This window comes from Petromyzon marinus, chromosome 35 (genome assembly GCF_048934315.1).
Source record: "Petromyzon marinus isolate PM22_M1 ecotype Great Lakes invasive population chromosome 35, UKy_Petmar_22M1.pri1.0, whole genome shotgun sequence".
NCBI lineage: Eukaryota > Metazoa > Chordata > Hyperoartia > Petromyzontiformes > Petromyzontidae > Petromyzon > Petromyzon marinus.
This window is the reverse complement of record NC_133701.1, coordinates 1,372,132-1,398,189: the sequence shown is the minus strand read 5'-3', so window position 1 is coordinate 1,398,189 and position 26,058 is coordinate 1,372,132. Positions and strand designations below refer to the sequence as shown.

Here is a 26,058-nt window from a genome sequence, read left to right as displayed (position 1 = left end):
GCAGGCCCGGACCACGTGCGTTGAGTTTGCGTTGCGCTGTGTCTTGCTGGGTGCTGCTCGTGAGCTTAGTTCGTGTGTACAGTACAACTTTACTCTGCACTTCGTTCGTACCGTACGTAGCCAAGCGTGCTAATCGGAGGTGCGGGTGGGGGACAACAAACTAAAACACAAAAAGCAGCTCTAAGGAATTAGTTTGTCATTCTAGATGATTTAAAAGCGCACAGCTGCCAGTGGCTTCGGAATATCTGAACGAAGAGCGGGGTTATAGCTACAGCCGCGAACCGGCGGCGTGAGCGGTGTTGCGTAGTGTGACGCCAGCTCTGTACTCTGCGTGTGCGAGGCCCCCTCGTTTGCCGTGCCGGCCTTCATAGGTGCTCGCTCACACATTCTGTTTGGGCTACACGGGGTTCTGGAGAGCGGGGCGTAAGGCGTGTGATGCCTGTGTGCCATATGGAGTGCGAGGTGTAGTGCGCGGCGTCAAGTGTGAGGAGAGTCGGGGTGTGTGAGCTGTTGTGCAGTGCGAGCAAGTGAGGGGGGAGAGTGTGTGGCGAGACGCGCCTGTCACTACTCACGGGAGGCAGCCGCGGCTTCGTGTCCCCGTGTCGCGACGATGCTCTACCTGGTCGGCCTGGGCCTGGGCGATGCGAAGGACATCACTGTGAAGGGGCTGGAGATCGTGCGACAGTGCCGGACCGTGTACCTCGAGGCGTACACGTCCATACTGAGCGTGGGCAAGGAGGCATTGGTGCGTAGGCTCGCGTCTGTGGTTTGTGGGTTATCGCTGTTCGCATTGCACGCATACCACGAAGATTCCGCGGTTGTTATTGTGCGTCGGTGAAGATCTGCCTTGAATGGGCAGTCTCTCAGGTTCGAGCCCATTCGCCAAATTGCCTATTGCAAAGGGGGGTGGGGGGCATTGTACGTCGCTAGCCGTGCTAATCGGAGGTGGGGAGGCTGAGAAAGGAGGCAAGTTCAAATATTTTCTTGCAGCGTTTTATGTGTTCCACTCCAGAGGGCTGTTCATAAATATTTAACTGTTATACTGTACTTCTATGCTCCCGCGTCTATTGTCCCCACCTGCATTAACCCACATTGACCAGCGTGGTACAATATGCTCAAATAACCCCCATGACCCGCCCGGCGCGGGGAGACTCGTGCAGCAGTGGACGAAGGAAAGCGATTGACGTGGACACGCCGATGTTGTGGGTGGGCAGCAGCCGCAGACATCGTGGGGCCCAAACGGCATCCGAGCCGCACGCACGACTCAAAAGCTGTGGGTCGGTGGCGCTCTGTGCGTGTGTTGGACTTCTTTGGCACCGTAACGTCGCCAACCAACCGTGCTAATGGGTGCCGCGCCGTGCAGGAGGAGTTCTACGGGAGAGAGGTGGTGCTCGCCGACCGGGAGACCGTCGAGATGGACACGCAGCGCATTCTGCAGGAAGCCCGCGACGCCGACGTGGCGCTGCTGGTGGTGGGCGACCCGTTCGGGTGAGGCCCCGGCGGTCAAGCTACCCAAACGTCCCGGTTGGCTCGCCATAGCCAGGACAGTCGTAGCACGTACGTACGTACGTGGAACTTCTTTCGCACCGTACGTAGCCAACCGTACTCATCGGTGGTGCGGGAACCAATGGGAGGAACGTTAGCCCCACAGAAAGCAGCACATCGTGTTGAAGGCGTCATCGTGGCCAAAGACGTTGATGCCACCGCACCTCGCCAGCGCGTTTTACCCTCCGTCAAATCCCACATCCGCTGTGCAGTCGACACGTGGCCTCCAAGATGTGCTCATGATGCTCTCCCACCACGTGCGCGTTAGGTTCTTCCCCTTGGTCAGCAGAAAGCACATACAGACTAGTACTGCTCGATACTGGCTGAACTCAAGCCGTAAAGTGACCACAGGCCAATCAAAATTTGTCAATCATGAGACATATAAAGTGGATGATGGGGAATTTGAATACATGTACGTGTTTAGATTTGGTTTGAATATTTTTTTAATTCAAACAATAAACAGAGCAATATATATTTTTAATACATTTTAGGTGTTCAGTCTGTTAGCTGTTTATTAATTGCACTGCAGCTGTACGGATCTTGTGGCTATCACATAATGGGTGGAAATGTGTAAATAAAGACGTGAACGCATGAGTTAAGCGTTCTGAAGTGGAACTGAAAAAGCCAAACTTAAAAAAACATAGAGTTGACCTGGTGGCTGGGAGGTCAGAGCACTGATCCGGCACCGCCAAGAACTGGGGTTCAAATATGAGCAGCCACTTGCAATGAAACGGTCTTCTCAAATAAAACGAGTTGATGGTTTCAGCCTGGTCACCATCATTACCTGCACGCAAAAAAATCCATAACATTAGATGTTTCACGTAATTTGGCCTTTCCAGCTCTCAAAACGTAAATTGTATTTTACGTGCAAAAGCGGACTTTTTGTCTGCCGATTTGTTTCTTTGCTTGTTACCCATCGTCCTCACGAGCGCATAGCAGTTAAAAAAAATATTCAGTGGGTAGTGCACTGCAGATCATGCATGATATGATCCTTATGGCGGTACCCTGGGGTACCAAATAATACAAAAATGGCTGAAGCAATTAAATATTTGATTTCTGGGACACTATTTTTTCCGAGGGGTGTACTTAACTCCGTGACTGGGATACCAATCAGTCCGAAATCAGTGCTACTCCGCAATGTCGAAACTCAGCGAGGACGATAGCACTGAAACCCTGAACTCTGCTACGCACTTTAGCGGTGCATCGTGTACAGCTGGTCGAGATGAGTCAATTGCCGCATCGCCGACCATCAACAGACGAAAAATGACTGCGTCACGGACATTATGCGAGAGCCGGGGTACTATGGTACCCTGGGGTACCACCATAAGGTTCATATGCCCCTTATGTGGATAAACCTTCCTTTTAAAGATACTTACAAGTAGTTCTGTTTTGTCACGTGGCACCCATAGCGCGACCGAAATATAGACGAGTGTTAGCAACAAAACGTAAACTTGTGCGCCACACTCTGCCGTCCCTTCCCTTGCCCCGCTATCGTCTCCACGAAACGTCGCGACTCCAGGGCGACGACGCACAGTGACCTGGTGCTCCGAGCCGTGCGGGAAGGGGTTCCATACCGTGTGGTGCACAACGCCTCCATCCTCACCGCCGCTGCCTGCTGCGGCCTACAGGTGTGTACGCAAACAAAGATCCTCCCCCGTACAACCTTAACAGTCTTTTTGGACAAGTGCTCAAAGCGAGCACCTATGAAGGTGGGCGTGGCACACGAGGGGGTGGGTGGCCAGCACCACGCCCGGTCGCCTTTACCTCCCTCCTGGCGAAGTTTACACATTGCACCAGGTACTCATTTCAGGCTGAGATGGCATAAGGGAGGCCCATGACCAGTTCATATAATCGTCGCTGGTGTTGGCCTTGCGCGGGAATTGAACTCGGGTCGCTGGATTCGTAGCGCAGTGCGCTAACTGCTGCACCACACTTCACCACACACACAACAGCCGCACACATGTGGACCACGTTTGAAACCACACAGCCCACACACACCAAAGCACGCTATCCGCATGAAAGTGGATGTTTAAGATCTTGGGTGCGTTTTACGTAACGACTGCGGGACAGCTACGCCACACCACACCCACGTGCGCCGTGCCGGCATTCATAGGTGCTCGCAAAGCGTGCCGCATACCTGCCATGAGAACACACGTGCAAACAGGCGCAAGACGCAGTGGGCTGGGGTTAAAGTGCTCCAGAGAAAGGGGCATTATTGGAAACCGTTAAGAGGCACCTCGGTGACCCCGAGCCGAGATGACGATTGATTTGACCTCTCGCGTGGCCGCGTTCATTGATGACCTTGCGAGTCAAAAGTTTCCTTGCGTTGTGTGGTTGCCCATCTTCGTGAGCGTTTCTGAGCAAGTGCTCGAAAGTTCACATTCCTATGGCGGCAGGGACCAGTTCCTCCGTAGCTCAGCCGCTCGGGAATTCCCCCCCCGAGTGGAGCACAATGCACCAACCCCATTGGGAGGGATGAGTCGACTGTGACTCACAATCACACACTCGCCAGCCGGCCTCTCTTCTCCACGACTGAGTGATCCTTCCCGGGCCTAATAATGTTAATTCTCCTGCTCTGAAACCGCTCTTAAGTTCTTCACAGGTTCGGGGTCAGGACCCTGAATTTCTTGGTTTGGTAATGGGGGGTGCTACTGTGCCGTCCGTGGGAAGCATCTTGTTTCGCACGCTGACGCGTTAAGCAGACACCCTGTGTCCTCCTTCGATAGTCTGTGACGCATCGACGTGGCCACGTAGCTTTGGTGGTGGTGGTGGTTGTTGTTGTTCTTCTCGTTGTTTGAGCTCCGATCTGGCACCACACGCCAATGTGAATATCCCAGCTTAAGCTAACGACTATAATTCTGTAATTGACTCAAGCTAAGTTGACCTGTCATTCCTATTTTAAGCTTGACTTGACATTTGACCTCATTAAACTGTTAGGAGCTTGGCAGTAACATGTCAGTGCTTATTGTGTGTGTGTGTGTGTGGGCTTGTGTCTACGTGTTTGTATGAGCGGAGCGGCAGTGTAGTAGTGCAATGTTCTACAAACTCGGTGACCTTGGATTCATGCTCGTGGCCGACATCGTTGGCGAATATCTAAGTTGGTCGCAACCATCTTCTAGTTCGTTTTGGCCTCAAATGAATACCCGGTGCAGCGGGTGAACATCAGCACTGGTGAGACAAAGGTGGCCGGGTGCGGTGCAGCATGCCGGACTTCATAGATGCTCGCTAACAGCACTTTCCACAACAGCCTATAAGGTTATATGGGGGACCTTTGTCTGTGTGTGTCTTTACGTGTGTTCTTGCATTATCCAAACAGAGCTTTAATTGCTTTTCGTATCACAATTATTTTTACATTTCTACCCTAATGGCCATAAAATGACAAACCCCAAAACTTAATACCGTTGACCTTTCCACGCTGAGGTTAACATTTTAAGACAATGACATTAAGGATTTTCATTCAGTTAAAGGAATTACCCTCCTGTGCCAACCCATGGCTATCTCCTTAGTGCTGCCCTGCCGCTCACTTCCTGTAATGGAGCTGTGGCATTTAGGTGCCCGTGAACTCTGTTGCTCCCTGCCCGCCCGAGGATATTTGCCATCACTCGGGAAGCCGCGCAGTCAACAGGCGCTCGGCGCTCTGCCGCCTCAGACTCATTTAGATTTTTCTCGTAACGACGGTTGTTGAAAAAAAAAACACGGCCCATTCCAGAATTAAATATATGTTTTTTTACCCATATCCATGCAATACTTTCCACAGAAGTTGTTGGGGTTTTTTTATAGATATATAAAAAATGCATGTTGCAAAGTGAGGCTTCAAAATGGGTTTTTTTGAATCCCAGGAATGCAGCAATGAAAAGTTTTATTGGCTAAACGTGGTCTGGGAAATGCCCTAATTGGAGGCCATTATCTCAATTAGCAGGCGTTTAAATCAGATGAATAGCCTTGCATTTAGTTGTGACTAAACCTGTTTGCTGGAGTTCACAGTTCAATTCCCACCATTATCCAGAATGTACTGCAGGGAATTGCCAAAACACACAGTCTGCTGTGAAGTGGATATTAAATACCTTATAACATCATAAACAAGGACAGGCTATAGTTGTACCAGTGTCATAGTCCAGAGCCAACATTTGAAAATCGCCCGCTAATATACTGTAAACGAAATTATGTCAGGTAAAAACCAATAATGGTTTTATAAGGACAGCAACCTGGATCTGCCTTGCACTGTTAAAGCATTTCTAACGTTTAAGCTTGAGGTACGGTAATTCAGCTTCTGCTCACCTGAATACTTTGAGCTTTGCACTGCTTCCAGCTGCCCGTTTGAATCGCCGTTGGAACGGTGGCGGAGGGACTGGGCGTGGGTCACGCGGGTCAACTCGGTACCAATTAACGTCGTTTAAAACGCCGTCGGGCTGCCGATGTGTGATTGGCCTTGGTACGATTGTGGAATGCACCCCCGTGGTTGCTCCACCCCCCACACACTCCCCATCCCACGCCTATGTCTACAACAGCAGCAGCAACAGCCGTGTTATGACACCATGAAATTAACGGTGAAAAATTACGAATTCCTTCCCATGCGTAAGTCTTCCCGGCGGTTGTTTTATTTTCTCTCCGAATGTGGGGGAGGAGTTGATGAACTGCGAACCGCAGTGCGAGGACGGTCCCAGCAGGAGGCCTGCTCCTCGAGGCCTCACTCAATCTTTAGAGCCTCAACGCTCATTGGCTGTCGTTGGGATTTATACCCCCAAAAAAACATTACAAGCCCCGGTCGGAAGAGAGAAAAAAAAAACCTAGTCATGTTAGGCCTCAATAATGTAAAAAAAAATCAATATTAAGAACTTCACCAGTTGGTCTCTATGGAAATTATGAGTTTTTGTTTAATCAAACAGATATACTTTAGCAGGTTACCCCACACCTGAATTAGCCCAGTATTTTGAGAATACACTGCATTTTTAACAAATCTCCACATATATATTAAAAAGCATTGTAATGTTATATTCAAGGCACGAGCGAAATTACAGTAGGTGTGTGTGCATTTTGGGAATTCTCAAGCTACTATTAAACGGTGCAGCATCGCTACAGTAAATAACGGTACTTTTCAAAGTTAGGCTTTTCAAAAATCCCTCCAACGGGCTCGCATCCACCTCCCCATCTCATCGTGCTCTTATTCCGGTCCACTGTAGTGGCTCCATCTCTTGAGTGGGAGCCTGGCATTTGAACGTGGGGATGGGGGGAGTCTCGCTGGGGCTTGCTGTGTGGATTGGGTTGAACCTGAGACGTTTGAATGCACCACCCAGGCAACTCCCTTTACAAACATTCAGTAAAGACCAGGAATGAGGACGTCGTTTTGTGTTTTTAATATGCACGTGCGTTTGAAGCGGACAACCCGCCGAGACAAGAGTGCGACCAGGAAGGCCTCGGACAGTTGATGGCCGATGATGGCGATGGGAATGAGGAGCGGCGGTAAAGCGTGTTTTAATGGTGGTGCAGTATAAGACTCATTAAAACCACATTGCATTACAAAAAACCGTCCCTACGTAACCATGGTTACCAAGGTCACCACTCACAAAAGAGATAATACATTCTCAGGCACCCCTCAGCTGGTTAAATAAAGGACATTGAGTTGAGTGAAAGGGAAACAATAGCCCATCTTGGAGAGCGGTCTCCTAAGGTCATTACGAGACACGGTCTATGCACACACAAGGCCACCTTCATACAATTGTCCCTGGAAAAAAGCGGTATGGTCACATGACTCTTAGGGGCCGACCTTAACGCAGCAGCCCCTGTACACAGACTGCTACTCTACAGCAAATGCTTCCACATGCAATAGATTTGGAATCCCGAAAACCCCTGCTCGAGTTTGATTTGTCTCGCAGAGTGACGTTTAGGCTTCATGTTTACTTCCAGGGTTGCTAAAATAAGTACCACCTCATGAAGGGGTACCGTTTTGTGGGGCATCATCAGTGAAAGTCTTCACGAAAGACTGGTCCCCACCATGCAAAGGAGGCCATGACATTCGCCGGCTCATTTGACCGTGGGGACACGGTGACTTTTTTGACGGCGCTGGAAAGTTCAGTGGATTTTTTCCATGATGCTGCTCGTCAATATTTGTCCGCTTAGCATGCTTTATTTCACATAACAAATAATTCGCGTCAGCAGACTGCTCTCTGCTGCGACAGCAGCCCCGCTGGTCTGAACTGCTGCAGCATTGTGCTCTCCATGTTGCTTGCAATGCTTCTCTAGCTTGCAGCAGGAAAACACACTCATGACTGAAAATGTGGACCGTCTGCATCGTTATCATCTGAGGCCTTGAGAGAGGTGAAATGTCTCGTGTCCGTTTGTCGAATCGGCCACGGCGGGCTTCAAGCGGTGCACCCGTCCAGCGAGGGCACCTCATGACGGACCCACCTGCACTCACCAAGACCCACCTGGACTCATGACAGACCCACCTGCACTCATGACGGACCAACCTGCACTCATGACGGACCCACCTGCACTCATGATGGACCCACCTGCACTCACCAAGACCCACCTGGACTCATCACAGACCCACCTGCACTCATGACAGACCCACCTGCACTCATGATGGACCCACCTGCACTCATGACGGACCCATCTGCACTCATGACGGACCCACCTGCACCATGACGGACCCACCTGCACCATGACGGACCCACCTGCACCATGACGGACCCACCTGCACTCATCACGGACCCACCTGGACTCGTGACGGACCCACCTGCACTCACCAAGACCCACCTGCACTCATGACGGACCCACCTGCACTCATGACAGACCCACCTGCACTCATGACGGACCAACCTGCACTCATGACAGACCCACCTGCACTCATGATGGACCCACCTGCACTCATGACAGACCCACCTGCACTCATGCAGCGAATCCCTGTGTACAAAGCGCTTTCTGTTCACTTAGGCCCAGTGTAAACATAAACTTTAATAAACTTGAATGTAAACTCTCTCAGAACAAAATCCCCGCGTGGATTCCGTTTTGTGACATTCTTGCTTGAATTGTTTTCCATTTAATGGGAGCAAAAACAAAAGAATGACCGCGCACGCACTTGGCAGCTGGTGCTCTCCCACAGCGCGGAGTCGAACGCCGTCGGATGAGCAAAGCGCTGGCCGCGGCCCCGCGACGCTCCTCGCTTTCTGCGGCGAGGCCGACCTCCACCTCGTGCCCTTCCTCCAGCGCCTCGTGGAGACGCACGTCACGGCGCTTCGCTCCCGATGCCACGCCGTCGGTGAACCGTCGTGTTCATTTTTACCGTTGAATTGTGCTTTCTGCAGTCGACAGCGCTCCCTGGAAATGAGACCCGTTGCGTGTGAGGCTTTTATCAATATTCCGCGTGAAGTTTCACGAGCGTAGATCACGTTCTCGTGCTATACGTCGCCGGGGAGAACGTGGAAATTTAAGTTGGGGTCACACCCGCTCTCCTGTTTCCACAAAGAAGCGAAGGATGTAAAAAAAAACGTGCGGAGTTGAGCAATGTTCGGCCACATGGCAGGAAGGGGGAAATCTATCCGTGCAGTGTTGCGCTGTGTAGGTTCTCGTTGCTGTACTCTGCTGTACCATGCGTTGTTCGGCATGACGTCACTCCACCAGCTTGTTCGGCATGACGTCACTCCACCAGCTTGTTTGGCATGACGTCACTCCACCAGCTTGTTCGGCATGACGTCCAGCGTGTCACTCCACCAGCTTGGAGCTTCTCGTGGAACTTGTTTTTGGGAACTGAAGCACCCAGCACGTGGAGTCAAATGTAAAACAAAACCGTCAGTCCACCGCTCGATGAGACTTCCCCCCATCAGGGGTTGGCTAAGTTTTCGCTCGCCTCTAATTTTACCAATTTAAATAAATCAAACTTAAGGTCGCCAGGTTCACGGCACAGCGCGCTAACCACTGTAATTGTTATTGCTTTCAGGGCAATTCCTGGAAGTGGCCAGGTTTCGAAGGAGGATCTCGTCCAGAGCCTGGGCTAGAATGCCGCCAGCCACGAGTGGTGAAGCTCTTTACAGAGCGACAGCAAACCGATGGCGTCAGGCCAGTTGCCAGTTACTTCACGAACGACCCAGTAACTTTGACCATGAACATTCTGTTTTAATTCAGCTCTGAAAATAAACAAAGACGTTCATGGATAAACTTGCGACGAACTCTCTTTGAAGGCCATTTTAGAGGCGTGCCCAGGAGTGTGGATATAGTTTTATTTAGTTTGTAACATTGACATTCAGACAGGGAGTGAATCACCCCACTCCATTGCTGGTTCGTGTCTCTTATACTCTGCTTCGTATCTGAGAAGGGAATATCGGAGATGACACGCTCCCACGGAAAAACAATGTTTGGGCTCCTCGCACAGCTGATGCAGGCGTGTGCGATCGTTTTGGATGGGTCTGGCAGCTCACACGATGCACGTTGTAATCGGCGCAGTTGCGTACACACAGAGACAGCCCCGTTGGGGACATGGCCTCCTCCGGAGCACTGCTCGATTTGCGTGTCTCCTGAAACTGTCGCGAGTTTCCTCTCACGAACTCCCACGGAATCCTTTCTCAGGACTATTCTCTGTGGGCCAAATCCACGCTGTATTTCCGTGACGGCTATATATATGTAAATATATATTTTTACAATCATTATTATTAGCAGCTGCCGTTCTCTATCCACTGCTGGATTTCCGTGCAACCCTACACGAGGTCCCTGGACAACCAACGACCCGTGCCGTTTCACCCCGTGCCCTCGTTCTGCCGCTCCACCCTTTCACCTGCTTCCACTCCTGGCTTTTGCCATCGATCCGTCACCACGTTGAGACGTCCGCTGCCCATTAGGCTTTTGAGAGTGACTGATGTCTGCTAAAGTTCTTCAGCTTATGTCTCTTAGGCGTGGACGATGCGTCCATTCGTCGGTTAAAATCTATTCTGACGCTCACGACGCACGCGTCGAATGGAATGTGCAGGAGTCCGTTGCTGATTTATCCATGGTGTCTGCCGTAAGAACTCCATTCACCCTGCAGTGATGTGGGCTACGAGCATCGTGGCTCCTGACTCTACGCAGATTGTCTCCGCTTTCCACGAAAAGGAATCGGGGGTGGCGGTGGGGGGGAAATGATATTTCGCGAGACGCTGCTGCTCCGGCGGATGGATATAAGATCGCGGGCGAGAGGGTCGCGGGCGAGAGGGTCACGGGCGAGAGGGTCACGGGCGAGAGGGTCACGGGCGAGAGGGTCGCGGGCAAGAGGGTCGCGGGCGAGAGGGTCACGGGCGAGAGGGTCGCGGGCGAGAGGAGCGGCGACTGTCTTTGACCTGCCTGACTCCTGCATCCACTCGAGGTGCTGTGTTGGACAAACAGCCCCAATGCTGCAGGACCCTCCTGAGAAGGAAGTCTTCAGATTCAAGTTTGACGTTCACTCAGTAAATAAGTATCGTTGCATTTATTATGATGTGCCGTACGGTACTCTCGAATCCAATCGCGGCCGTGAATCGTGATCGTCCATCCAATGGCGAGTGAGAAGAATGGCTTCAGGCCGTGGAGTGTGGGTTGGGCTCTCTCCTCATGGAGCCCTAGGCACTCTGAATCACTCTCTCATGGAGCCCCAGGCACTCTGAATCACTCTCTCATGGAGCCCTAGGCACTCTGAATCACTCTCTCATGGAGCCCCAGGCACTCTGCATCACTCTCTCATGGAGCCCCAGGCACTCTGCATCACTCTCTCATGGAGCCCTAGACACTCTGAATCACTCTCTCATGGAGCCCCAGGCACTCTGCATCGCTCTCTCATGGAGCCCCAGGCACTCTGAATCACTCTCTCATGGAGCCCTAGGCACTCTGCATCACTCTCTCATGGAGCCCTAGACACTCTGAATCACTCTCTCATGGAGCCCCAGGCACTCTGCATCACTCTCTCATGGAGCCCTAGGCACTCTGAATCACTCTCTCATGGAGCCCTAGACACTCTGCATCACTCTCTCCTCATGGAGCCCTAGGCACTCTGAATCACTCTCTCATGGAGCCCTAGACACTCTGAATCACTCTCTCATGGAGCCCTAGGCACTCTGAATCACTCTCTAATGGAGCCCCAGGCACTCTGAATCACTCTCTCATGGAGCCCTAGACACTCTGAATCACTCTCTCATGGAGCCCTAGACACTCTGAATCACTCTCTCATGGAGCCCTAGACACTCTGAATCACTCTCTCATGGAGCCCTAGACACTCTGAATCACTCTCTCATGGAGCCCTAGGCACTCTGCATCACTCTCTCATGGAGCCCTAGGCACTCTGAATCACTCTCTCATGGAGCCCTAGACACTCTGAATCACTCTCTCATGGAGCCCTAGACACTCTGAATCACTCTCTCATGGAGCCCCAGGCACTCTGAATCACTCTCTCATGGAGCCCTAGGCACTCTGAATCGCTCTCTCCTCCCCGGGGTGCTTCCCCAATTCCTCCGCCAGTGACGGCGTTCGCGGTGTGTGAGTCACGGCTGGCGGCAGAATGCCCTCTTCGCACAACGATGACGTTTCGCTGTTCAAGACTTCAGTGGGTTATCTTCAAAGCGAGACCTTCTTCTGTTTGTTAGGTGATGGCAGTGCACTGGCACCCGCACTGGGACCCGCACGGAAACCGGGCCGTGTCTTATCGAGTGCTCCTGCATTTGAACTTTCCCAAGAAAAACAACGCAAGTGAGCCCCGTGCCGTCGCGGTCGGTCTCAGGCGGATGTCGTGGACGCGCACGCTCTCTCGCGTTCCGAGAGCTGCGTCCCTGCCAACTTCAATATCGATTGCCACAGTGACAACCGCTCCACGGCTCGCTCATCCCCACTCGCCTTCTCACTCTCTCTCTCTCTCCGCGCGCGCGCGCGTGTTTATACAGCTTGCGGTTTTTGATTCGAGAAGCGTCCTTGAGAACAATCCTATCGCGGTGGCCGCTCGGAGCCCCGGGACGGCTCCCCTCGTTCACCGCGCGTCGTGCGTTCCTTTCTTCGCTCTCGCTCGCGCGATAAGCCAACGCGGTATCGCCGCGTGTGCAACGGGGCCGCAGGGAGCAGTTGGGCCGGGATCGTTTCTGCGCTGTCACAACGCCGTTATCCAAACTCGCGCTTGATAAGCTACGTTTCTTTGTTATGTTTCCCAACTTATCAGCGTGACTTATTTTGCAAGCACGCTCTTCGCGGGGGTGGGGGCACATTCGCCTCGGAGGTTCTCGCCATTTGACTTTGCGCGTCCCGGAGACGTCGGTCGCGTTCCTCCGTGAATCGCCGAGCGCGGTCGGGTGGCTGCTGCTGCTGCTGCTGAGAACGACCGCCGGCACTCCGGCCCGGAGTTGGAGGAGGCTGCCCCCCCACCCCCATCCCCACTTAGAGCCCGTTGTCAATCCAGCAGTGAATTGACAATGGCCTGCAAGTTACACGAGAGAATTCAAGTGGGAATTGAGGAAAATCTAGCCTCGGGACGGGGGGGTTGGTGGAATTGTTGCTGAGTTTGCGGTAAGCGCTGAGCTGCTCGCTGAGGGTAACTTCCCATGGCGGCCTCTGTCCCCGCTGTTATTCCCCACTCGGGGCTGATGGGAAACAGACTGAGCGGGAATGTGGGAGGAGAGAGCGGGGGGTTGGAAATATTTCATAAAAAGCCTGTGGCACTAAGCACGCACACGCGCACTCGGCCCGAAAGACCCCCGCTTCCGTTCGCGTAACCTCTCCTCGTTCCTGGGGGCAGTGAGCCTCGCGCGTCAAGGGCTGGAGTGGAAGTGCGTACGCACACGAGCGGTGTGGGTCACCGTGCGTCGGCTGCATCGTCCTTGCGTCCAGCGCTGCCCTGTGATCGAGGTTGGCCACCGCTGCAAGCCGCGCTCACTGCGGCGATTCTTCCGTGATTTCCAGGAACGTGACCGTGCGTAGGATTTCACGAATCGTTCCGGGCGGCTCTCCGATGTGCTCTGTGTCGCTGAGAAAGCTCCCGCGGCACGCGGAGAGCGAAGCGTCGGGCATCGTGCCGCGGGAGCGTTGTTCGGCACGACCCAGAAACGCGTCAGAGAGCCGTGCGGCACAACCGCGATCACCCACCCGGTGGCTATGAAACGGTTATCCGATTGCAACAGAGCACGTTATTACGCGCGTTCACGTGATCTTACATTTATCTCCCGTGCCATGGACACGCAATCGGCCTGCTCGTTCAGGAGATGCTGCGGGATCTTTTCATCGCGCACACACGCAGCGGCACTCCGCTGGTGCGATGTGGCGGCGGGTGCTTGCGACAGATCCCATCAGCCGCATTCATCTGTGGAAATGATTCCTGGCATCCGCTCGGCTCGTCATCGCCTGTCACGATGACGAGCCGCTGGATAAAGTGCTCCCCGAGTTTCCATCGTCTCTCTCCCAGTATTGCAGTGCGGCGTCAGTGCGTTGGCATCACTTGGACTACCGCCTGGTTGTTGTCGTCAGCGCTGTGTTGATGTTCGTGCTGCTGCTGCTGCTGTGGCCTGCTGGGGGTTCGTTAATGACCGTGGCGTTGCGCTTGTAGCCTTGCAGCTCCGTCCCAACAGGAAATGTTTACCCCAGCGCCCCTTAATAGCACCCAATTATGTAGATATAGTTAATTTGATTTCAAATCTCTTGGAAAGATTTTTATCTTTCCTGCTCGACTCTTTCTCAAAAAATGTTTTGCTAAATATTGCGTTTTATCAAGTGATAATTTAACCGAAACTGAAAACGGTATGTGCGATAAAAAAACAAAAACGTATAATTATTTCCCATCGAAAAGCGTGAACTTTGGAAAATGTCTTTGCAGAAGCCGTGCTCGGCCCAGTGCTGGGTGAAGGCCTCTGCGTGCAGCTCCTGAGATTAGCCGTTGACAGCTGCGCGATTTGTCAGGCCCTCGCTTGCCCTGATTACATCGCTCCGTCTCCGCTTTGATGGTGTCCTCTGTGTTTGTTGCGTCTGGTAGCTGCTGTATTGCTGGTTTCACCCATCGATCGCCGACCCTTCTACGGACACGTACAGTGTGTTGAACTTCCTTCGCACCGTACGTAGCCAACCGTGACAGGCGGAGGTGCTGGCGAGGACAGCAAACTACTGTAAACGCAAAAAGCAGGGACACGTCCCGTCCGCAAGGGCTCGCTTTTCTTTACACACCCGAGCTTCTCCTTATCCTCATTGGTCTTCTCCGCAAATCCTTATTTGCGGGGCCGTGACATTTGCGATTCGTTGTGTGATAAGCGGACTTGTTTGTCCCTGAGGGTTTGCGTACGAGAGACGGCCGTCGTTGTATAAACTGCTTAACCGCCATGGCGTTGTGGCCGAGGAAACAATCCCCGTGCTTCCCGGACGGACGTCGAAGTCCCCCTCCCCCCCCCACTCCGTCGCGATCTCTCGATGCGGCGTCGCAAGTCTCTGCAGCGAACGCAACAAGAAGTACCCTTGGCCGACTCGACCACACTCAGGCAGCCGTTGCACGCTTCGTGCTGCGTCTCTGCTACGCATATCCACGGTGTGTTCGCAAGCTAAGCGACCCCTCTGTTTTTGTGGTTTGCATCTGCTATTGAGGTCCGAGATATTGTCTCTCTGCCTTTCTGGTGTTATTTTTTTTATTTTTACAAAATGCGATCGAATCAACGCAGGAAGCTGCTGTACCTGCAACGACGGCTCCTGAATGCGGGCGGCTCAATCAGCTGATCTCTCCCGCGGGGATGCGTGGCTTAAGTTTACATTTTATTTTGTGGTTTCCAAGTGACAACTCAAGAGATCGGGATAGAGGAGTCTCAGTCGCGAAGGGTGACCTGGGTCACCGAACAGCAATGAAGGGAATAACAATGGGAGCCAAAACAACCAAATATAAATCGGAGAAAAAAAACAAAACGAGAGATAGCGTGAGAACTAAAAATATAGATTCTGGTTTGGAAATGTGACAAGCCACAAGTGAGGGGGGCGCTCCACGTGGTGTGCGAGACGTGGATCAGATATCCTTCACCCAAGCCTGAGCCTTAGCAAACAGTAGCACTTGGTGTGTCGCGGCCATGGAAATATAAGTAGGAGAGATAAGGCAAACCTTCACGTGCGGATTTCTCCAGGTTTTTATTTTTAGCACAGGAAGTACCCCGCTCCAGGTCACGCGTGTGCGGTGCACCGTGCAGGTCACGCGTGTGCGGTGCACCGTGCAGGTCACGCATGTGCGGTGCACCGTGCAGGTCACGCGTGTGCGGTGCACCGTGCAGGTCACGCGTGTGCGGTGCACCGTGCAGGTCACGCGTGTGCGATGCACCGCGCACCTCACACCGAGAAGCACAATGCTGTGACGGCACGCATCGCCTGCTCTTTTTTTAAATATTGTCATGGCTTCTTGAACGTCCATTGTGAAGCAGGCTGCGTGTGTGTCTGTGTTTATTTTCTTGGTGACTAGAACCCAAAGGATTAACCAGGACGGCCACTGGGCTCGAGCCACAAGCCACCGCGACAAGCCACACCGGCAACGCTTGTAATTTCCTCCTCGTTACAAAGTCATATTTCCCCAAAGATATAATTATATAAGGCTACCCTTTCTAAAATATACTCTGTCCGAAATGTGGAGAATGGTACCTAGGTACAAATATTTGTTTTTCCACTTCTAAAGTCTCCATGCGAAGCCGTCACGGTGCACAGGCACCCCGAGGCAACGCCAGGGACGTCGTGAAGGCATCTGCCGTGCACAACCGCCAGCAACGTGAGCGAACCAAGTGGTCACCGGCATTAAATGAAAAAACAATTTTTAATATCCTTTTAGTGCTGTGCGCGGTGACGAGGCCGAAGCCTTCAGGCTGCAGGCGGGAGCCGCTGCTTTATCTCAATAAAATATCATTGCTCTCCTTCCTCCTCCTGCTTATGATGTTTCTCCTTGAGCTGCACTTTCAGATACGCAGCCTTCCTTGTTGATTCTGGCTGAGCCCGATTCCCAATAATAGTAAAAGCTTTTGTTGGCTTAGGGAAGTTGCCCAATGAAGCGAAAAGATGTAAGCCTCAATGTTGGGCCTCAGGGTAAACATATCATCCGTAAAAAGACTTCATCTCTTCGTGCTCTGACCTGGTCGAGAGTTTTAATTAAATAATGGAAGTGTTTATTTTATTGTGATTATGAGCGCGCGTGCGGTTTGCGCGCCGCGCTACAAATCCCGAAATCGATTTCCGGTCACGACAGCCACCAGTGGCCACGGACCGGTCCAGGGCACTCCCTTTCAACAATACACACTGACCAGCGTGGTGAAGTATGGTCAGACAGCCCCCAAGACCGAGAGGCATGGGCGGGACTTCATCCGGCAGTGGATTGACAAAGGGCTCTGCATTTAATCCCAGTACTTTTATTTTTTTTTAACTGCGCTTGCCCAGAACGGTGTACGACGGGCTACACCGGGGTACTGCTCGATCTTTGTGTTTGTAGCTGGACTCGTCGCCTGTCCGTTGTGCCTTTGCAGCTGTACAATTTCGGAGAGACTGTGTCGGTGGTGTTCTGGACCGACTCGTGGAGGCCGGAGAGCTTCTACGACAAGATCGCCCGCAATCGCGAGATGGGCTTCCACACCTTGTGCCTGCTAGGTACTGCTTCGCCGCTCGCGGAGCAGCGTCCACGCTCGCGGTCACTCCGGCGTGGCCTCGCGCGCCGTCGCGCTCCGCGGCTTTGCCGTGGTGTCCGACGTTCCGCCCCCTCCCGGCGAGCGGCGGAGGGTCGCGGTGCAACCCGATCACGCATCGGAGGGCTCTGTTTATTACGCTCAGTTGTGTTTTCAAGAACGGAGCACCGCTAGGCTGTGTTGAGTGTGCGCGTGGCACAGAGGAGCAGTTTTCTTCAAGGACGATGCAATGATCTGAATGTTTCCGTGAGTGTAAGTTGTGTCTATTGGGTTCACGTCACGCGCTGCATCCGCTGCGGGAGCGCTCATTCACGAACTGCGTCAACAAAAACAATAAATCAGTTCTGGCATCAAATCATGATGAGCCTGAATCGTAAAGATTCAGTTTTTTTTTTATTATTTTAAAAAGAGGAATCAACTTCTTTGGTTCTTTCGGTAAAGTCACGTAGAATGAGAATAAATAATAAAATAAAACAATTAAATTCTCACGACGTTTCGGCCACAACACAAGTGGCCTTCTTCAGAGCTACAATGGCATAATGGCATTGTAGCTCTGTCGTCCCCACAGGTTTGTTCCTTTCACCTGAAGAAGGCCACTTGTGTTGTGGCCGAAACGTCGTGAGAATTTTATTGATTTATTTTATTATTTATTCTCATTCTACGTGACTTTACCGAAAGAACCAAAGAAGATGAATCCTTGCAGTCACGAACGCTTTAAATCGAAAGAGGAATCAAATTATAAAAAATATTAAACATTCCGCAATGTAAAAAAAAATACTTAAACTGGCAGAAAAACACGTTAACTTCACCCTGTCATGATACATCACACGAGTCATGTGATAAATCAGAGCGAAATCTTCCACACGTGTACACATTCAAGTATGTCCCTGCTGTGCAGCGTAGAGTGTTAAGATTGCGCATTTGTAGTATTACTGTTGTTGTTGTTGCCTGAGTTGGAGGCGGTTTTGGTTTTTTTCACTGCAGATATTAAAGTTAAGGAGCAGTCGGTGGAAAACATGATGAGGTGAGTCACGTGACTTCCAGGTAAGGGTTAGGCTTGCACATGTGAGTAAGAGAAACACCCCGGAACACTGGGAAACTAAACAGTTGTTTGCAGGAGGAAACGGGTTTCCCTGGTATAAATGTACTCGCGTTCTCCTCTGCCGTAAGGATTCAGAACGAAAGAAGACCGGCCACTGGACACACGGGCGGCCGATGTGTGTACACCACGTCCGGGCAAGGGAGCAGACTATTAGGAATGTCTTCCTTACAATCCTGATTACAGATTACTTAGTTATTAAAAAAAAAATCAAGATTCTGACCTAGTTCTTGCTGTAGCAAATAAAGAAACAGACTAAAGTCGGTCTCTTCAAGTGCAAAATAAATTCATGTTTTGTCCATCATTCCGTCGGCTTCCCGAAACTGCTTGCCAACAGCAATCGCTGAAGCAGGCACACTCGTGATCAGCCTGCGCAGCTGCACACTACGGAGCTTGCATCCTCCCTGTACCATGCCGCTGCAAAGCCATGCGCTGCACGACACGCGGAGGCAAATGTTTCCCTGCCATCAGCATTAAAACACACTTCCTCCTACCGGTGCAAATCATTTGTATCCAGGTGTTAGGAAGATTACACAACACTGGGAGTGGATGTTAGATAAGACCGGGCAACAACACCAACGCCTTCGACATTTACGTTGATAAAAGGAACGTGAATGGTCTTATCGCTTGACGTTACGTGATCCCAACGGTAGAGAGGAGGTCACATTTCTGTCGATGCAGAAATCAGTGGCATTTGGTTACTGAAGCTGGCCTGGTTTGCCCCGATAGGTCAGCTCAACCTTGGGTGATTATTGATATCGAGTGTCAACGTCGTTACCGCGATGCCAAAATGTCGGCGTGAGCGGCGTGTGCTCGATCGCTCTCGCGCACGCTCCACGCTTGGCTTTACAAGGCGCTCGATAACACCACTTGCTGCTCCCTCAGTCGGGAAGAATAAACAGATTTTATATGAAAAATAAGAATCGATTTTTTTGTTTTACCCTTTCTGCCAACGCAACAGGAGGTGTTGAGATGTACAAACACCAAATAGAAACATTTAGCAAGGAATCAAGTTGCTGCGTTAACCGCACGCAGTACTTGTGGTGAACATGCAAGCGTGTTCTGATGCTATGTCTGCTTGTTCACCACAAAGTACTGTGTGTGGTTCATGCAGACGTGATTCCTTGCAAAAAGTATCTCTTTCGTGTTTGTACATCTCAACACCTCCTGTTGCGTTGCCAGATAGGGTTAAACCTGTTTTTATTTTTCATACTTTGATACTGGCAAAAATGTCTCGTGGTGCAGATTGTATTTTGTTTCTCTCCGACGGCTGCACATTGGATTGTCCGAGTTTGGCGCACCCACGCACACACAGAGCGCGAATACACACAATGTTATTTGTTTGTGCAGTAAAGCCGCACGGCTTCAGATCTTTTTCAGGAGGACCTTGTGATGTTTGGCCAAATCGTCGTTTTGTGTTTTATGTCACGTGGGAGGAAACTGGGGAACGCAGAGAAAAACACAAAAACCCTTCTCCCCCGCAGTAGTCAAGTGAAGGTTCATCTCCCACCTCTCGTCGCAATGCCATTCAAGAATTGATTGTTTTAATCAGTCTCGTTTGGTACTCTCGAAATTACATTGTGTTTTAAGTTATGTGTTGCGCCCATTAGCCTTAAGGTAACTTTTACATTGAAATGTTCTAAGTTATAAATAATTGATGCTCACGCGCATGCTATCGTGGGGGTGTGTACGTGCGTGTGTGTATATGCGTGCGTGTGTGCGTGCGGGGCCAACACTAGAGACGATTATTTGAACTGGTCCAAGGCCTCTCTGTCTACTCAAACTCAAATGAGTACCTGGTGCGGTATGTAAACATCACCACTGGGGAGACAAAGGCGGCCGGGCGTGGTGCTGGCCACCCACCCCCTCGTGTACCGTGCCGACTTTCATCGGTGCTCGCAAACAGCACTTGCCCCAACAGTCTCTTAAGGCTATAGGGGGATCTTTGTGTGTGTGCCTGTGCGTGTGTGTGCCTGTGTGTGTGCAGGGGCCGCCGCGTGTTTGAGCCACCGCGCTTCATGACTGTGAGCCAGGCGGCCGAGCAGCTGCTCGAGATCGTGCACAACCGGCGGGAGCGCGGAGACCCCGTCCGTGAGTGTGCTCGCCCGCACGCTCACCCAAACGACTGCTCACCCACACGCTCACCCACACGCTTACCCAAACGACTGCTCACCCACACGCTCACCCACACGCTTACCCAAACGACTGCTCGCCCACACGACTGCTCGCCCACACGACTGCTCGCCCACACGACTGCTCACCCACACGACTGCTCGCCCACACGACTGCTCGCCCACACGACTGCTCACCCACACGACTGCTCGCCCACACGACTGCTCGCCCACACGACTGCTCACCCACACGACTGCTCAGCCCACACGACTGCTCGCCCACACGACTGCTCGCCCACACGACTGCTCATGAGCGCAATATGAATGCAAGTATTATTGTATTTGCTCACTCAACCGATCACCACATTAAATCAACTGCTTCTCTACCCACTCAACCACTTGTTTACTCGCCCACTTACCCACACGCTCACTTACCCACAAATACTCCACCTACTTACTCACTTTCCCATAGGTTCACTCACGTGCTGAGCTGACCACGCTTTTACCCATTCGCTCACCCACTCACTCGTTGACCCACCCACTTACAACAAAGACAAAGATCCCCTGTATAGCCTTAACAGACTGTTGGGGCAAGTGCTGTTAGCGAGCACCTGTGAAGGCCGGCACGACACACGAGGGGGTGGGTGGCCAGCACCACGCCCAGCCGCCTTTGTCTCCCCAGTGGTGATGTTTACTACACACCGCTACACCAGCTACTCATTTGAGGCTGAGTCAACCTCGGGGAGGCCCAGAACCGGTTCAAATATTCGTCACTGGTGTTGCCCGTGAGCGGGAATCGAACTCGGTTCGTCGAATTCGTAGCACAGAGCACTTACCGCGACACTACCGCTCTACACTACCCACTTACTCACCTATACGCTCACTCACCCAGCCACCCAACAGTTCACCCACCCTGTTAGTAACTTGCCCAGCCACACACTCCCCAAGTTCACCCATCAACTCAAACACCCAACTCACACTCGCCCACAAGCTCCTTCGCCAAGCTCCCACGTGCACACCCGACACGGTCTCCGTTCGCTTCGTGTGAGCTTTCACGACTTCATGCAGAACCTCGGGCAAGGCCCACGTTTACCTCCTTCACAGAAAAATGCCTTCTCCCCTCCCCCCCTTAAATTTGCAGTTCAAAATTTTCGAGGTGTTTTATTTGTTCATCACACAAACACATATCAGCCATGATCTATCCACCGCTGGATGAAGGCTTCCCCAAAAACGGCCCTCTCTGTCATGGTCTTGCGATGCAACAATCCGTCTAGGTCCTCCACCTCCAAGGTGAGTGGCAGCCCGATTAGGCTGCCACTCACTTCCTCGGTAGCCTTGACCACCGGCACATCGTCCCGTCCGGTGGCATGTCCTGACCCACTTACCGACTGACGGTGGACGTGGCGCATCTCACTGGCACGTGTTCTCTGGCCGCTGGGTTTCTCTTTATGTGTCAGTGTAACTCCCAGAATGCATCTCTCCCACGGTTCTTTTGCACACTTCGGCCTTCGTTCCGTCGTTTCAATGTTACGCGAGAAAAAAAGCGTTGCATTGCTGAACAATGGTTCAATTCAAATCTCGTGGCAAAATTATTAATTTATATAGTCTTGATTTAAAGGTGCACACGCGATCGCCGTGTTAAAAATAACTCCTGTTATAAATACGGTGTAAGCAAATACGAATATCCGCCGCTCATTTCATTGAACTGGCGTGAGTTTATAAACATTCCGTTCAACGAGACCTCACGGCAGCCGTATTTGTCAAACGCTCACGAGTTCCTGCCCCGTCTCACGCGAAGCAAGAACAAACGGCGATTGCTCGCCATTGTAAAAAGAAAGACGGAGTTTCAGGCAGTTGTGAGCTGGCCTCACGGCCAAATTGACGGCCCCCGTTAAATTAGCTGGGCCAATAAATACTCTCACGGCAGCATCCGCAGCTCGTATCGATGAATTCCTGTGCCAGTAATTGCTGCCACGTTGCGAGATTGATGTTTGGCGCCTGGAGCTCTGCCGGTGGGAGGCAGCGCACCGGCGTGCCGCTGTGTGAGCCTCGTATCGTTGGGCTGAGGGCGACGACGATGATTCCAAAAGGAGGTTGCTCAACCGGGTTGGGCTTCGTTGTTTGTGTTGTACTTATGAGTGAGCTTCACGGGGAGCGGTCGTGCGGTGGTTAGCGCGCTGCGCTACGAACCAGGTGAACCGAGTTCGATTCCCACTCACGGCCAATAACAGCAGCGAATATATCTGAACCGGTCCTGGGCCTCCACTAGGTCAACTCAGCCATAAGTGATTACCTGGGGTGTTGCGTAAACACGTGCATTGGGGAGACAAAGGCGGATTGGCGTGGCGCTGCCCACCCTTACCCCCTCGTGTGCCATGCCAGACTTCATAGGTACTGCTCGCTAACAGCACGATCCCCAACAGTCTGTTAAGGCTACACGGGGGATCTATGGCTTTTACTTTGTTTGCGTATTCACGTGTATTCACGTGCCAGCGGTGACCCCGCTGTGCTGTGTGGGCTGGCGCTTCGCGCTTCATGTGCAGCTGGTGTCTGCATTTGCCACGGGCTTCCCCTAGGTTGGCTGAGTCTAAAATGAGCGCTTGATGCTGTGCTCACAATACCATTGCTATAATAGAGGTTTTCGTTGGGTAGGATCGTGTAGATATATAAATGTTGTGTCGTTAAACCCGCCACCACCCGACACAGCCAACTAGTAAGGGGTTGGCACGTGAACAGAGCGTGCCAATTCGTCACTAGTACAGCACACCGGTGTGTTGGAGAGCAAAGCCACAACATTTACAATCCGAGTATGAACTTTCGCCAGTAATTACAACCAGCTTCAGGCGACAGGCAGATTTGTGGCTGGCGGGTTTAACGACACATCTATATATTTACGCGATCTAACCCAAAAAAAACCCCCAGTTTTTCTGGATGATATTGGGCACGAAAGCCTCCGTGTTTTCCAACGCCATCGCTAATGGGGAGCCAAAGGTGGGCGTGCATTGTTGCGGGCCCCGCGAGCCCCCTCGCGTCTTCGCGTCGGAACTCCCCAACAGAAATTTCCTCAACCGCTATGCAAATCGAGAGCAGGCGTTTGTGTGGGCGAGCGGGCGCGTGCTGTCAGGCGCACGGCATGCGTCTGTGGCTGCGTGTGCGTTCGTGTGCGTGTTTGGGGGAGTGTGTTCGTGGGGAGCGGGCAGTGTAGTGGTTAGGGCGCTGCACTACATACCGGGAAAGGCGTCACCTAGGTGGACTCAGCCTTAAACGAGTACCTGGTACAGTGTGTAAACATCAGCGTTTGGGAGACAAAGGCGGCCGGGCGTGCTGCTGTCCACCCAATGCTCTCGTGCGCCGTGCGGCCCTTAAATAGGTGCTCGCTAACGACACCTGCCTCAAAAGTCGATAACGCAATTTGGGGGATTTGTGCCATTGACTTTGGGTGCGTATGTGTGTGCTGTGTGCACGCGCGTATATGTGTGTGTGTGTGTAATTGGCATGTGTGGGTGTGCACACGTGCAGTCCCATGTGTTCGGGGCACATTCCACGTGTGTGTGCGCGTGTGTGTGTGTGTGCGCGTGTGTGTGCGCGTGTGTGTGTGTGCGCGTGTGTGTGCGCGTGTGTGTGTGTGTGCGCGTGTGTGTGTGTGCGCGTGTGTGTGTGTGCGCGTGTGTGCGCGTGTGTGTGCGCGTGTGTGTGTGTGTGCGCGTGTGTGTGCGTGTGTGTGTGTGTGTGCGCGTCGTCGCCGTGAGAACCCCACATGCGCTCTGCGACCCGTGTGCTCCACATGTTGCGTGCGCATTCCTTGCGTATGGGCGTCGTGCCAGCGGAGCATTGTGCGTGTGCTTGTGTGTTGGGAATGCAGTTGTGTCCGCGTGCGTGCGTACGTGCGTGTGCGTGTGTACGTGCGTGTGTGCGTGGGAAATGGTTGCACGGCGGTGAGTGTACCGCGCTGTAATCCTCGCAACCCACGTTCAATTCCTGGTCATGCACATCGAGTCGTAATTAGTATCAGAATCAGAGTTTGATTTATTCGATGTTGTTTTGGCTTCAAGTGAACAGCTGCAGTGCGTGGTCAACGTCGTAGGGAGGCTAAGGCGCGCCGTGTTTGGTCACGGCTCTTCTCTGTGTGCCGCACACAGAGAAGTTTAATTCATTCTGCCGACACACATCGGCACACCTCGCAAACGATCCTCTCCGGCGTCGTCGTCAGCAGCGGCAGCGTCGTGTGTGTATGTTGAACTTGCTTCGCGCCGTACGTAACCAACCGTGCTAATCGTTAAGTGCTGGATGTAGTCTCCAGCGAAACGTCGCACCCATGTCAACGTGTTGAGATTGGTCTCCAACAACAACAACAATACCAGGGGCGGGCTGCTGAAGCGCGAATCGGCTCGGCACGATTGATTCACGCGACACTTGGAGCAGGGCTAATAACGATCGTTTTATAATAGACGACCGACATGTCTCTCTGTCTCTCCCTCTGTCTCTCTTTGTCTCTCTCAGTGACTTTGTGTATTTCATATCGGAATTGCCTCCAGTGCTGTTGCTGCTGGCGGCAATAAAAGTGGTTTAAAAGTCAAGTCTGGCTCCCTCTCTCTGTCTCTCTCTCTCTAAGTGTCTCTGTCTCTCTCTGTCTCTCTAACTCTCTCTCTGTGTCTCTCTCTCTCTGTCTCTCTCTCTAACTCTCTCTCTAACTCTCTCTCTAACTCTCTCTGTCTGTCTCTCTCTCTCTAACTTTCTATCTCTGTCTCTCTGTCTCTCTCTGTCTCTCTCTCTAACTCTCTCTCTCTAACTCTCTCTGTCTCTCTCTCTGTCTCTCTGTCTCTCTCTGTCTCTCTCTGTCTCTCGCTTTAACTCTCTCTCTAACTCTCTCTGTCTCTCTCTGTCTCTCTCTGTCTCTCTAACTCTCTCTGTCTCTCTCTCTCTAACTCTCTCTGTCTCTCTCTCTCTCTAACTTTCTATCTCTGTCTCTCTGTGTGTGTCTCTCTCTCTGTCTCTCTCTGTCTCTTTCTCTAACTCTCTCTCTAACTCTCTCTGTCTCTCTCTCTGTCTCTCTGTCTCTCTCTGTCTCTCTCTGTCTCTCGCTTTAACTCTCTCTCTAACTCTCTCTGTCTCTCTCTGTCTCTCTCTGTCTCCCTAACTCTCTCTGTCTCTCTCTCTCTAACTCTCTCTGTCTCTCTCTCTCTCTAACTTTCTATCTCTGTCTCTCTGTGTGTGTCTCTCTCTCTGTCTCTCTCTGTCTCTTTCTCTAACTCTCTCTCTAACTCTCTCTGTCTCTCTCTCAAACTTTCTATCTCTGTCTCTCTGTGTCTCTCCGTGTGTCCCCGCTGGCGCCGCCAGCGCTGAGCGAGGCGACGGTGTGCGTGGGCCTGGCCCGCGTCGGCTCTGAGACGCAGCGCATCGCGGCCGCACCTCTCTCGGAGCTGGCGGGCGCCGAGCTGGGCGGACCGCTGCACTCGCTCGTGGTCACGGGGCAGCTGCACCCCCTGGAGGCCGACATGCTGCGCCTGCACGCGCTCAGCGCCGGGGCGCTCGACGGACTCCGAGAGGTCGACGCCTCCACGCTCACCTCCTGAGCGGCGGCGGCGGCGGCGACACACAAGGAGCGTGGTGGGGGTGGGTGGGTGGTGTGGGGGTCCCGTTGGGTGTGCGGTGGTGCTGCTGCTGCTGCTCTCCGGCGGTGGTGACTGTTCGGTGTTGGTTACCAGCC

The 26,058-nt window shown here is 52.3% G+C and overlaps 1 protein-coding gene across 1 annotated transcript; it reads left to right on the top strand.

Moving 5' to 3' along the window:
* Nucleotides 1-21: 21 nt before the first annotated feature.
* On the top strand, nucleotides 22-25,964 carry DPH5 (diphthamide biosynthesis 5). The gene is made up of 7 exons (XM_032965925.2): nucleotides 22-745; nucleotides 1,364-1,488; nucleotides 3,065-3,173; nucleotides 16,986-17,106; nucleotides 18,126-18,165; nucleotides 20,228-20,331; nucleotides 25,689-25,964. Exons 1-7 carry the CDS (start codon nucleotides 611-613, stop codon nucleotides 25,922-25,924), a joined length of 870 nt encoding a protein of 289 aa, XP_032821816.1. The 5' UTR covers nucleotides 22-610; the 3' UTR covers nucleotides 25,925-25,964.
* Nucleotides 25,965-26,058: the final 94 nt, after the last annotated feature.

Excerpts from the sequence above, each read along its gene's own strand:
- DPH5 (XM_032965925.2), top strand. The coding sequence starts at position 611 with ATGCTCTACCTGGTCGGCCTGGGCCTGGGCGATGCGAAGGACATCACT. Across the intron at positions 746-1,363 it reads GCGTGGGCAAGGAGGCATTG|GAGGAGTTCTACGGGAGAGA; the intron begins GTGCGTAGGCTC and ends CGCGCCGTGCAG. Across the intron at positions 17,107-18,125 it reads CCACACCTTGTGCCTGCTAG|ATATTAAAGTTAAGGAGCAG; the intron begins GTACTGCTTCGC and ends TTTTCACTGCAG.